Raw genomic sequence first — 14,000 nt, forward strand, 5'->3', positions numbered from 1 at the left:
TATAATGGAGATGTAGTAGATTAAATCAATTCATCATCATCATCATCATCATCATCGTCGTTTAATGTCCCCTTTCCATGCTAGCATGGGTTGGACGATTTGACTGAGGTCTGGCGAACCAGATGGCTGCATCAGACTCCAATCTGGTCTGGCAGAGTTTCTACAGCTGGATGCCCTTCCTAATGCCAACCACTCCGAGAGCGTAGTGGGTGTTTTTTACGTGCCACTGGCGCGAGGGCCAGTCAGGCAATATTGGCAACGGCCACACTCAAATGGTGCTTTTTATGTGCCACATGCACAGGAGCCAGTCCAGCAGCACTGGCAACGACCTCACTCGAATGTTTTTTCAATTATAATGGATAATAAAATAACCAAGGTTGGTTACTCAGAGACATCATCTGCAATTTTAAAAAATCAAGTTAGTATTAAAATTTGATATAATGACCAGTATAATTTACTTTAAAATATTTGTACCATAAGAAAAGGCATTAGGTCAATTACTAATTATTATTTTCATAATTTCAGCAAGAATGGGAAATAACTCTACACATGTTTCAATATAATTAGACCTCTTCAGGAAAACATAAACTCTTTCATATTTTCCAAAGTGATGTGGGAATCTCTAAGTTACTGCTTAAAATAACAATTAATCTTGTCTTTTCTCTACCAGATAATCATTTTTGATTAAATTTGCTAATTTAGCTATAACACACACCACTGTACACTGCTACATGTTTGAAAGGTAAACTGATTCCATGAAGAATGAGAATGTCTCCTGTTTTAGTTTAGTAAAGGACTGGTGCAACATGAAGTATTCTGCTCAAGAATGTATGTATGTATGTATGTATGTATGTATGTATGTATGTATGTATGTATATATGTATGTGGTGTGTGGTGTATGTTTGTGTGTTTGTATTTGACCCCCAACGTCGTTTGACAACCGATGCCGATATGTTTACATCCCCCGTAACTTAGCAGTTCAGCAAAAGAGACCGATAGAATAAGTACTAGGCTTACAAAGAAAAATTCCTGGGATCGGTTGCTCGACCAAAGGCGGTGCTCCAGCATGGCCACAGTCAAATGACTGAAACAGTAAAGAAATAAAAGACATATATATATATATATATATATATATATATATATATATATATATATATAAATACAGATAAGATAGCTTTATGTGCGGCAGATGCACAGGGACAATAGACACAACAACACTCAGAAACAGATTCCATCACACTGAGAAACTAGAAGTAGTTGATAGTTTCCGCTACTGGGAGACCAAGTTAGTAGCGGAGGTGGATGCACAGAGAGTATCACCACTAGAATACGAATAGCCTGGCAAAGTTCAGAAAGCTCCTACCCCTATGGCAACAAAAGGCCTCTCCTCAGAGCAAAGGAGATTATATGATGATGTGTGCGAACTGCCTGCTTCACGGTAATGAAACAGTGACTGAAGACATGCGTAGATGAAAGAAATGAAGCTAGCATGATCCGCTGGATGTGTAGTGTCAGTGTACACACAAAACAGAGTGTAAGTATCCTGAGAGAAATGCTGATATAAGAGCATCAGATGTGGTGTGCAAGAGCGAGCTTGCGATGGTATGGTCATGTGCTGCGGATGAGAGATGTGTGAAGAAGTGCCACTCCCACGTTAGGTATCAGGGGGAGAGAGACCAGGAAGACATGGGATGAGGTGGTCAAGCATGACCTCAGAGCATTGGGCCTCACTGAGGCAATGGCGAGGACCGAGATCTCTGGAGATATGCTGTGAAAGACCGGGCTGCTTTCTGCAGCAATTCCACATACCCCCTACCCATTCTAAGTACCCCCCTACCCATTCTAAGTACCCCCCTACCCATTCTAAGTACCCCGGATCCCCAAGTACCCCGGATCCCCAAAGTACCCTGGATCCCCAAAATACCCCATCCCCAAGTACGACCTCGTGCCCCCGTGCCGCTGACACTTAAAATGCTCGAATCCGATCGTGACGATGCCGATCCCTGTGCAGGTGCACGTAAAAAGCACCCAATCCACTCGAGTGGTTGGCGTTATGAAGGCATCCAGCCGTAGAAACTCTGCCAGATTCAGACTGGTGCCTGGAGCGGCCCTGGCTTCCCAGACCCGGTCAAACCGTCCAACCGTGCTAGCGCGAAAACGACGTTAAACGATGATGATGATATATATACACATGCACACACAAACATATATATATGAATGTAGACAAACAATACCTCAAACTGAGAGAAGAGTCAATAAATCATTGATGTTTGACATCTTTTAGAAGTCTAAAATATAGATGAAAATCTGCTCAATATTGGTATTGGCAAGCCAGCGATGATGAAAGTCTTTGGAAAGCTCTATGAAGATGGAAATCAATAGTGTGAATCGTTTCCTCATAAGTAGTTATAGGGGGATGGTTTACAGCTTAACTCTTTAGCATTCTGATTGCTCTGTCAAATGTAATACTTATTTATTCACGTTGGTTTGAATTAATCATCCGTTATCTTGTAGCTTCGAGATTTTTATGATGTGATTATTTATTTTTAGAATGACACTGTAGGGTAGGTGTGAGAGGTTATATCTGACCAATTTTACCATTAAAAAAGTATACAGGGGAGAAAATCGGGTGTAGTGTTGGCGAATCTCAGGAAGCATGGAAGTTTTGAAGGATGCAGTGCTCCAACAACTAACAACTGATGCCGGCAGTTTGTTCCATGCTTCAGCAACTCTTTGTGTGATAAAATGTTTCCGAAAGTCATGGGAGCTGTGCTGTTTTCCGACTTTGTAAACATGTCCACGGGTAAACATGAAAACCAAACATCTCCGTTGCTGCTAATCTCCAACAAGGATGTTTCTTTGCTAAGACGCGGCGAGTTGGCAGAATCTTTAGCACGCCAGGCGAAATGCTTAATGGTATTTCATCTGCCGCTACATTCTGAGTTCGAATTCAGCCAAGGTCAACTTTACCTTTCATCCTTTCAGGGTCAATTAAATAAGTACCAGTTACACACTGGGGTCGATATATTCGACTTAATCCATTTGTCTGTCCTTGTTTGTCCCCTCTGTGTTTAACCCCTTGTGGGAAGTAAAGAAATAGGTATTTCGTCTGCCGCTACTTAATGAGTTCAAATTCCACCATGGTCGACTTTACCTTTCATCCTTTCGGGGTCGATTAAATAAGTACCAGCTACGCACTGGGGTCGATAAAATCGACTTAATCCGTTTGTCTGTCTTTGCTTGTCCTCTCTATGTGAAGCCCCTTGTGGGCAGTATAGAAATAAGAAGAGAAGAAAAATTGTTGAAAGGAACGAGGCCAGACATAGCAACATGTAATGCTGCCAAAATAGTTGCAGTACCAACATTTATGTATGCCATGAAATTGTATATGCCACAGATGTGAAGCTTTTCTAGATTAATTATAAAATTTAGCCATTGGGCAATTTATGGAGTGCTGGTATTTCTAATAATTGTTATTAGAAATTTGAGCTTGAAGAGCTATGATATTTACAAGGAAAGAAATTGCTACTGCAGGCACCGTATTTACCACAGAAGATAGAGAACATGATACATAGGACGCAATCGGCTAATTGTATCAATTGATCATCATTACTGCATTTGTTTGCGGATGCTAAAGTAACTTGGTAGTTAGAGGGCAGATGAGTTAAAAACTGATTAACTCTTTAATATTCAGATGACTCTGTCAAATGTAATGCTAATTTATTTACATTGCCTTTGGTGATATACTGTGCTTGAGAAGACCTGACAAGCCAAGTGAGACCATAGCCGTGGCCTATGCCAGTGGGTGTAACCAGCCCACTTATGAATACCTTTCATTCATTGGGCAATAAACTTCGCTTGTGAAGACCTATTGAGGCAAGTAAAATCAAAATCAAAATCGCTGATGTGGCCGATGAGAGTACCACCTGATTGGCACTCGTGCCAGTGGAACATTAAAAGCACATTTGAGCATGGTCATTGCCAGGACCAGGGATAAAAAGCACTGTTCGAGTGTGATCTTTGCCAGCGTCACCTTACCGACACATGTGCCGGTGGCACGTGAAAGACAGCATTTGAGCATGGTCATTGCTAGTGCCGCTGGACTGTAAAAATACCTTTTGAGCATGGTCATTACCAGAACCGCCTGACTGACTCTCATGCCGGTGGTACGTAAAAGCACCCACTACACCCTTGGAGTGGTTGGCATTAGGAAGGGCATCCAGCTGTAGAAACTTTGCCAGATCAGATTGAGCCTGATGCAGCCTTCTGGCTCACCAGTCCTCAGTCAAACCGTCCAACCCATACCAGCATGGAAAGCAGACGTTAAACGACGATGATGCATTACCTTGTAGATTTGAGAGTTTGAAGATGTGATTGTTTTATATTTTAAATGGCATTGTAAGGTGTGTGTGAGAGGTTGGATCTGGCCAGTTTGAACATAAAACCAGTAGGATATTTGGGCCTGATATGGCTAATCTAAATGCTAATGGGTTAAATGTCTTCTTCTAAAGCAATTCTCTGCAGCTGGTATTCTGCAGCACACTGGTGTGCCCCAAGAACGATGCTAGGTGTCCCACAGTGTAACCTGAATGTAATATTTTTCCCCTATACTTTTAATTATATTTTTAGTTCAGGTGTGCCACCCAATTTTGAAAGGGTGTTAGAGTACCGCAAGTGAAAAAATAGTTGCAGAGCATTATTCTAAAGAATTGTCACACAAGAGATACTTCATCTGTCGCAGCATTCAGGGGCAGACCCAAAGGTAGGGGGGGGGGGGCTGAGGGGCACTGCCCCCCCCACACACACACACAGAACAGATGTACGCCCTTCTAAATAATGTTGTTATGCCCTTTTCTCATGGAATTGTATTCCCTTCTGACCTTGTGCCCTTCCTTCAAAAAATTTCTGGGACCCACCTGACAGCTGTAAAAGCTTCTTGTCTCAGTTTTAACTGTCTTTCGTATATTTCTTCTTCTTTTGTTCATTCTTTCTTCTTTTGGCATCTTTTTATGACAAATTCAATGTGAGACAGGAGACTGAAGATTTTATAGAATGGCTTTCTGACTACACCACCTCCTCCCAGTGTTAGCTGATCTATGTACATTGGTTCTTCAAATATGCAGTGGGATCAGTAAAATTAATCATAATTTGATAAAATAACTAGGGTTAGATTTAGGGACCATTACAAAATTAGGATCTTTTCCTTTTGAACGGCACTTTGTAACATAATTTGTAGGTAACTAAAAAGTTTTAAACTTCGTATACTGGTAGAATGTGTTTATAAAACATCCTTTTCTCTTGGTTTTACTGAGAAAATTCTATAGTTTGTAAGATATTTCGTCTGAAATTTCGAGCATTTCGGCAATTTTAGAGAAAAAATGTTTTATTTTGACACATTCTACCAGTATACGAAGTTTTAAAGTGTTTAGTTAACTAGAAATTGTCTGCCGTTCAAAAGGAAAAGATCCCAAAATTACAGGCCCCACAGGAGCTGAACCTGGTTCACTATAAGTAGCTGACATTGTTATTTATCCCAAAGTCAGCACTGATGAAATAGATTGATGATTAAAGGCACTCCAACCATAACCCTTGCGTTATACTTTTAATATGTAGGACTATATGTGTTTATTTTTTCTCAGGATAACCGTTTAGGATTACGGGAGATGTAGCTACTATTTCTAGCAGAAAAAGTGACCATATGGAAGCTATCTCGTTGACTAGTCTTGTTATTTAGCCACAAGGAAATCTTGATTGAACAAACTAATGATCAAAAACATTCTATTTGTGACCATTTTCCAGTTAACATGCAGTTTACAGTCGTAAACAAGAGAAGGGGAATTGTCCTAAAAAAATTATAACGGAAGCAACGACGGACAATTTACTTTCGCTACTAGTCCCATATTGTTCGCTAAGTTTCTTCTTGGGGACAGCCATCTAATATGTGTAGATATTGTCATCGTTTGGGTCAACAAAACTGAGGAAATGGTCCCACAACAGCATGAGTACAGAGGTTTTCAAGACCCACATACGAAGCCCACCTATCGGATATCAAACGTGTTCCTGGAAAATATTCGATGATTTATAACGGAACCAAAGTGTTTCGTGCATGCGATCGGGGACTGAGTTCTTTATACCCTTTTATCAAATGTTGATATATCACTGACAGCACTTCCTGAGGGTTTTTTTAGGACAACTAGCAGTATAACCCGGCGTTGCTCGGGTTTGTTTCGACCCTTTAGAATTGGAATTTTTGAAAAGTAAAAAATTTTGCATTATGTAGCTTGTTATTCTCTTTAAGTGAACATTTTTCTGGTTGAAATACACCGAGAAATGGCGACACAGCAGTAAAAAAAATCGTAAAAAATAGGGATTTTCATGTTAACCGTTTTTCCGGATCTTTTCGGTTTGAACAGTAGTTTGTAACATAATTTCTAGGTAACTAAAAAAATTTAAACTTCCTATACTGGTACAATGTGTTTATAAAACATCATTTTCTCTTGGCTTTATTGAGAAAATTCTATAAGCAAGGAATCTTATATGCAAGGAACACGAGGCCACATTATCTAATGTGTCCCTTTCAAAGACGTTGAGGAGATATCTGAAGCAGATTTGGCTGCTATTTCTTGCATAGCGAGTGGATACTGAGAAGGTCCCCTTATTGCTACATGCAAGCGTGCATCTTTGAGTACGTGCATGAGTATATGCGCGCATGTAAAGTGTGTATGCGCGTATGTAAAGTGTGTGTGTGCGCGTGCGTGCGTGCGAGCGCGTGCGCGCGTGCGAGCGCGTGCGCGCGTGCGCGTGCGTGCATGTACGACTATTATGTAACAGAACCTTGCGTTGGGGTTCTCTCCAAATCACAAAGCGCAGGGGGGGGGGAATCCACTCCACGCATGCGCTCCAGTGGAACTTAGTGTCGTCTGCTCCACAGTTAAGTAAAATGCCGGAGCGTAATTCATATTTCCAGAAGATTTACTGTTATTCAGCAATTAAATGGCAACAAAGAATAATAGAAAAATGGGAGAATAGAATTGTTGAAGTGGTAAACGAGAAATATAATGATTTCTGAAATACTGAATGTCGTTGTATGTAAGTAAATTTTCCATATTAAAATGTCGAAGACGATCTCAGAAGGAAGGTTTAGAAAATGGACGTTACATGAAGAACTTTTTTTCCAGATATCAATAAGATTGGGAATGGCCATTTAATGAATATTAAAACATACTGGAATGAAAACAACCATAAATTATTGATGAAGATGCAACGATATTTCTTGGAAACTCGACCCAGAAAAATGTCGGTTATCTTATTCGGATTAAAATGCACAAGTGTGTGTCCTCTTCTCCTCTCCCTTGGTTGACTTCATTTCCTCATAACTTTCAGAAAGATTAGTTTTCCAATAGAATTTTCTACATATACTTTTCAGATGGTGTAGATTCCGATCATATCGGAATTTAATGAGAAAAAAAAATGATATTCGCGCATACATACTGACAGACATCACATAATTTTTCAAAAAATTTCAAGATTCATTTTGTGTACCAGTAAGTATGTGTGCGCCTAAAATCGTTCCCTGAACCCCATTAAATTCCGATATACCATATTTTAAAGTGTATAAGGAGCCCTTGAGGAGCTTAAAATTTGGATAAAAAGGTATGTTATTACATCCTTCTCTCTTGTAAGGGATTATAATATTATCCATGTATGGGAAACTCCCATATCTTTTTAACCTAATTTTTGACAAAAAAGGGTTCCTTTTACCCGTTAAAATACGTATTTCTTTATTGCCCACAAGGGGCTGAACACAGAGGGGACAAACAAGGACAGACATACGTATTAAGTCGATTACATCGACCCCAGTGCGTAACTGGTACTTAATTTATCGACCCCGAAAGGATGAAAAGCAAAGTCGACCTCGGCGGAATTTGAACTCACAACGTTGTGACAGACGAAACACCTATTTCTATTTCTTTATTACCCACAAGGGGCTAAACACAGAGGGGACAAACAAGGACAGACATAGGTATTAAGTCGATTACATCGACCCCAGTGTGTAACTGGTACCTAATTTATCGACCCCGAAAGGATGAAAGGCATAGTCGACCTCGGCGGAATTTGAACTCAGAACGTAACGGCAGACGAAATACCGCAAAGCATTTCGCCCGGCGTGCCAACGTTTCTGCCAGCTCGCCGCCTTAAAATACGGTAATCGTAATCTACACCATCTGAAGGGTATTTGTAGAGAATATTTTTCTGAAAGCTATGAGGAAACAAAATTGACAAGGGCGCATTTGTGTAGATATGCTTATAACTCCATTTTTTCTTACTCCAGGAATTTACTCAAAGAACAACCATAAATCTTTATATATAAAAGTGAAGTTGTGTGTCTGTCTCCTACGATTTAGATTCCTAACTACTCCCACATTTTGCGGTGCAGTGTAACCAAAACCGGGTATCTTATAGTCGTGATTCATATCGAGCCCTTCTGGGTATTAGTGCGCATCTACGATGAATCTACGATTTTAAAAAAAATTTACAATCATTTTTTTTCCATTTTTAATGCATTTTTTTTGCTATTTTTTGGCTATAACTCTCTAAAAATGCTTTATAGTTATTTCCCTTACAAACCCGAGCAACGCCGGGCGATACTGCTAGTAATAACTATATTCAGAATTCCTATTTTATTTCAACCCAGAAGACATAGCAAGAGCCATAGACAAGCTCTCCATGCACTCGGCTACGGGGCCTGACGGTTTCAATGCCATGATACTTAAAAACTGCAAGGTACCATTGTCGAAACCCCTTTACATGATATGGAGGGAATCTATGGAGAATGGCAAAATACCAAATACATATAAAGAAGCACACATAACTCCAATACATAAAGGGGACAGCAAATCAAAACCAAAGAACTACCGACCAATCTCACTGACATCACACATTATCAAGGTCTTCGAAAGAATAGTTCGTGGAAAACTGGTTGAGTTCCTGGAATCCAACAATCTGATGAATTGCAACCAGCATGGATTCAGGTTAGGTAGATCATGCCTTTCCCAACTACTGGCACACCATGACCAAATCCTAGAAAATCTAGAGAATGGATACAACACAGATGTTATCTACCTCGACTTTGCCAAGGCATTTGACAAGGTAGATCATGGCATCCTGGGTCACAAACTTCGAAAGCTAGGAGTAGGAGGAAAAGTTGGTACATGGATACATGAGTTCCTTACAAATAGAACTCAAACAGTCACTGTGAATGGAACCCATTCAACACCATCACCTGTGACCAGCAGTATTCCTCAGGGTACAGTACTTGGCCCAATCCTGTTTCTCATCCTCATCTCTGACATAGATGAAGATACAACCAGCAACGTCTCATCCTTTGCTGATGACACCAGGGTCATGAGACAAATCAAAGACGAGGTGGATACAGAGGCCTTACAAAAGGACCTGACCACCATATATAAATGGCAGGAAACAAACAACATGTTGTTCAATGATAAGAAGTTTGAACTAATTCGCTACGGAACAGATCAAGATCTGAAAAATACAACAAACTACAGAAACCCATCAGGACAACAAATAATGGAAAAACAGTATGTGAAAGATTTAGGCATCCACATGGGAACCAACCTAAAATTCAGAGAACACCTTGACTCAGTCTGTCTTACTGCAAGAAAGTACAGCGGGTGGATCTTGCGCACCTTCAAATCAAGAGATACCTCAACAATGAAAACCCTCTGGAACAGTATGATACTTCCGAGGATTGACTACTGTTCTCAGTTGTGGTCACCAACAACAAAGGGCCAACTATCTAAGATAGAATCGCTCCAAAGAAATTTTACCTCATACTTCTCAGAAACGAGGGACCTGGACTATTGGCAAAGACTCAAAACCTGAGGATGTACTCAATAGAAAGAAGATTTGAGCGATACCAAATTATATACATTTGGAAAATGATAGAGCAGAAGGTGCCAAACTTTGGTATCAAAACCTACCACTCACTGCGCCACGGAAGACGCTGCCAGCTGCCACCAATCAACAAAAAGGCTGGCCAGGCAGCAAAAACCCTGCGAGAATCAAGTCTGTTGGTTCGAGGAACACAACTGTTCAACTCCATTCCGGTACATGTCAGAAATCTATCAGGATGCAGTGTGGAATCATTCAAATTGCAACTGGATAGATACTTAAGCACCATTAGAGATGAACCCCATCTCCCAGGATATACACAACGAGCACAAACTGACTCAAACTCGCTCCTACACATGTCAAAATTAAGCAGAGAATACAACCTGGCAACCACACCAGACTCTGAGGGTGGAGTCTTCGACTTGGCCTGAGCATGGACTCAAACCCAAATGAAATGCATACCTACAGAAGTCGACTTTGTTTCCTCATAACTTCCAGAAAGATGGATATTTTTTTATGAAATTTTCTATAAATATGCTTCTGACGGTGTAGATTCCGATTATGTCAGAATTTGTGGTAAAAAATTTTCCGACCGTTGAGTGAGGAGTTTCGGAAAATTCACATGAGTAGGCTTTGTTTCCTCATATCTTTCAGAAAAATAGGTGTTTTTTTAATGAAATTTTCTATAAATACCTTTCGGGGAGAGTATATTGTGATTATATTGTAATTTAATATGAAAAAGAAAATTGATGGACTCATACATATTGATACGTCCCAATTTTTGATTTTTTTTTTTTCCGAAATTTGAAGCTTCATTTTTTTTTTTTTTTTTCATGTTAAATTCTGATTAAATCGTAATCTATACACTCTGAAAGATATTTGCAGATGATTTCATTAAAATATTACTCATTTTTCTAAAAGTTACGCGGAAACAACCAACACGTGTGAATTTTCCGAAACTCCCTCACCCCACCCTTGGAGAACATTCTTTTTTTTTTCACCATAATTCCAATATAATCGAAATCTACACCATCTGAAGCGTATTTGTAGAAAATTTTAATAAAATATATCCATTTTACTGGAAGTTATGAGGAAACAAAGTTGGTGGGGTACACTTGTGTAGTTATGCCATTTTTTTCTGTATCCATGTCCCATGATGTTCATACTCATTGTTTAGTTTGTTCCGGGGTTTTTTCCTTTTTTTTTTTTGCTCTTCTGACATCTTGTCTTTATTTCAATTTAATACTCTGTGTCCATCATTTTATTACTTCCATCTAAATGTGTTCAATGTTTTTGCATTTTAAGCTTGTTGTTCTTTGAACTTAATGTTTAAATCAATGTCAGAGCAACTTGTCTTTCTACCAACGTTACTAAATGGAAGTCATAAGAATAAACAGCATGACTCCTTTCTTATTTTAGTCCTAATTCCATTCACGACACAGATCCATTTATAGAAATAGAGAACAATTTCAGCGTTGTCATCAACTGTTATTATTTAGACCAGCCAATTTCTTTATTAACCATGAGGTTGAGAAAAAGAGGGGACGATATGAGGACACACAAAAACATTGGGGTCAGGGGATCGAATGAGACGAATCGTATGTATAAACAATTAAAATATATACACTTAAATGAGAATGAGTGATTTACAAAAAATGAAGGGGGGGGGACACGGTCGACCCCACAAACCACATACTGACACTGAAGACTTTGCTTTGTCCTTTTTTTGTTCTCGTTTAGACAAGTTCTTTCACTCGCAACATATTTGCTACAGACTTCCATCTTTTACGAAACACACTTTGCGACAGACATTTCTTCTCCAGCCTTGATCCAATGGGTCCAAAGTTTGGGGCTAAATCAGTTTCCCCTTTGTTTATTCCAAGCAGTGTCCCTGAAACATTTTCTATTGTAGATTTAACACAAGTGGAATGAACTATATATTTTCTCTACACTTCATATTCTACTTATCAAACAAGTAAATCTAATTTAACAATAACAAAATACTTGTTGATCATCTGACTAAATTAATATATCTTTCTCTCATATGTGTGAGTGAGTGCGTGTGTGTGTATGTGTGAGATAGAGTGTGTGTACATGTGTATGTATGCGTGTTTATATAATCATGTGTGTATGCTTCAGTGTCTGCTTTAGCATGGTTTCTACAACTGGATGCCCTTCCTAATATGTGTGTGGGTGTGTGTGTGTGTGTGTGTGTGTTTTGGTATAATTTACATCCAATGTTCTCAAACTAGCATAGATATTATATGTTTGGGCATTTTCAAGTTATTAATCTGTTTCTTAAGTTAACATGGGCTCTTCTAAAAAATAGTCTATATGAAGCATTATTGTAACATAATTTGCTATGCTCTTTCTCTCAATGTACTTCTGTTTTGTTTTATTTCAGGTATTCACATCAGTTTTCGTGTTAGAGGCTCTTCTGAAGATTGTTGCATTTAACAAACAGTATTTCAAAAGTGGTTGGAATGTATTTGATTTGGTTGTTGTTGTTGCGAGCTTAATTGATTTAGGAGTGGAGGGGCTTAAAGGTGTATCTGTATTCCGGTCTTTTCGACTGGTAAGTGTTATTTATTTTCTTCAAAATAAATCCCCAAAACATCTTAATGTTTAACCCTATATAAGATGACTGGTCTAGTACCTTCAGGATATCTTGACTTATCTTTGCCTATTGAGATTCAGATTTTTTTTACAGAATTTGTTATTCTTTTTAATCACGCAATTCCTCAGTGATGAAACATTATTGGGCTTTGTTGCCAAATAACATAATCGTGAACCATTTGACAAACTATTGATATTTTATTCATTACATTAGTTTCAATGCTGATCCTTATTCTCTTCAGTTTAGCATATTGGACTTGGACTTGGAAGCACTCTGTCGGTTACGACGACGAGGTTTCCGGTTGATCCGATCAACGGAGCAGCCTGCTCGTGAAATTAACGTGTAAGTGGCTGAGCACTCCACAGACACGTGTACCCTTAACGCAGTTCTCGGGGATAGTCAGCGTGACACAGAGAGTGACAAGTGTACCTTTGAAATACAGGTACAACAGAAACAGGAAGTAAGAGTGAGAGAAAGTTGTGGTGAAAGAGTACAGCAGGGATCACCACCATCCCTGCTGGAGCCACGTGGAGCTTTAGGTGTTTTCGCTCAATAAACACTCACAACGCCCGGTCTGGGAATCAAAACCGCGATCCTACGACCGCGAGTCCGCTGCCCTAACCACTGGGCCATTGCGCCTCCCAATTTTAGCATATTATTATCTTTATGAATAGTTACAACCTCTTGAACTGTACAATACCTCCTGTATGATAGTAAATGGTTCATAAACAGTTTCATATGTAGATCACAGTCTCAAGCTTGTGGCAAGTTTGGGGCTAAATCAGTTCCCCTTTGTTTATTCCAAGCAGTGTCCCTGAAACATTTTCTATTGTAGATTTAACACAAGTGGAATGAACTATATATTTTCTCTACACTTCATATTCTACTTATCAAACAAGTAAATCTAATTTAACAATAACAAAATACTTGTTGATCATCTGACTAAATTAAGATGAGTATCAATCAATCAACTATATATTCTCGTTCTTACTAAGTCTAACAAAAATGAATTTTATAAAATTCTGTGATTAATATATTAATCATTGGTGCAAGTTCATTTGTAAATAATATCATGTGAATAATTAGTAGAACAGCATCTGTATAATGTTTTAGAATCAAGTGATTGGACAAATTAAGATCTTTGCTGCAAATTAATGAGTCTCCCTCCTGGGCAATATTGCCATAATTTACAACTTGACTATCTCATTAGCACAAGATATAAAAACTTAAATCCTCCATCATTGTGACCTTAACATTCAATAGAATGTTATCGCATTGGTTCTTTCTTTAACTAATAAAAGACAGATCAGTCATTTGTTTAATACAAGAATGACTATCATTCTACATCATTGTTGAGAAAGTTTTGTTCAATGAAAAGTATTCAGAAAGGGGTAAATAGGATGTCCATAGAGACAAACACAAGACTTAAACCATATTACATGAAATATGAAAGGATAGGCATTTTTTTTAT

General features: G+C 38.8%; 1 protein-coding gene across 1 annotated transcript in view; it reads left to right on the top strand.

Moving 5' to 3' along the window:
- The window catches only part of LOC115221329 (sodium channel protein 1 brain), a 132,406-nt gene that overhangs the window by 24,989 nt on the left and 93,417 nt on the right, over positions 1 to 14,000 (top strand). Inside the window, exon 4 of the mRNA XM_036510992.1 lies at positions 12,317 to 12,487. Within this exon, the coding sequence (XP_036366885.1) occupies positions 12,317 to 12,487 (171 nt within the window). The remainder of the gene's footprint in view (positions 1 to 12,316; positions 12,488 to 14,000) is intronic.

The sequence above is a fragment of the Octopus sinensis genome, linkage group LG18, assembly GCF_006345805.1.
Source record: "Octopus sinensis linkage group LG18, ASM634580v1, whole genome shotgun sequence".
Taxonomy (NCBI): domain Eukaryota; kingdom Metazoa; phylum Mollusca; class Cephalopoda; order Octopoda; family Octopodidae; genus Octopus; species Octopus sinensis.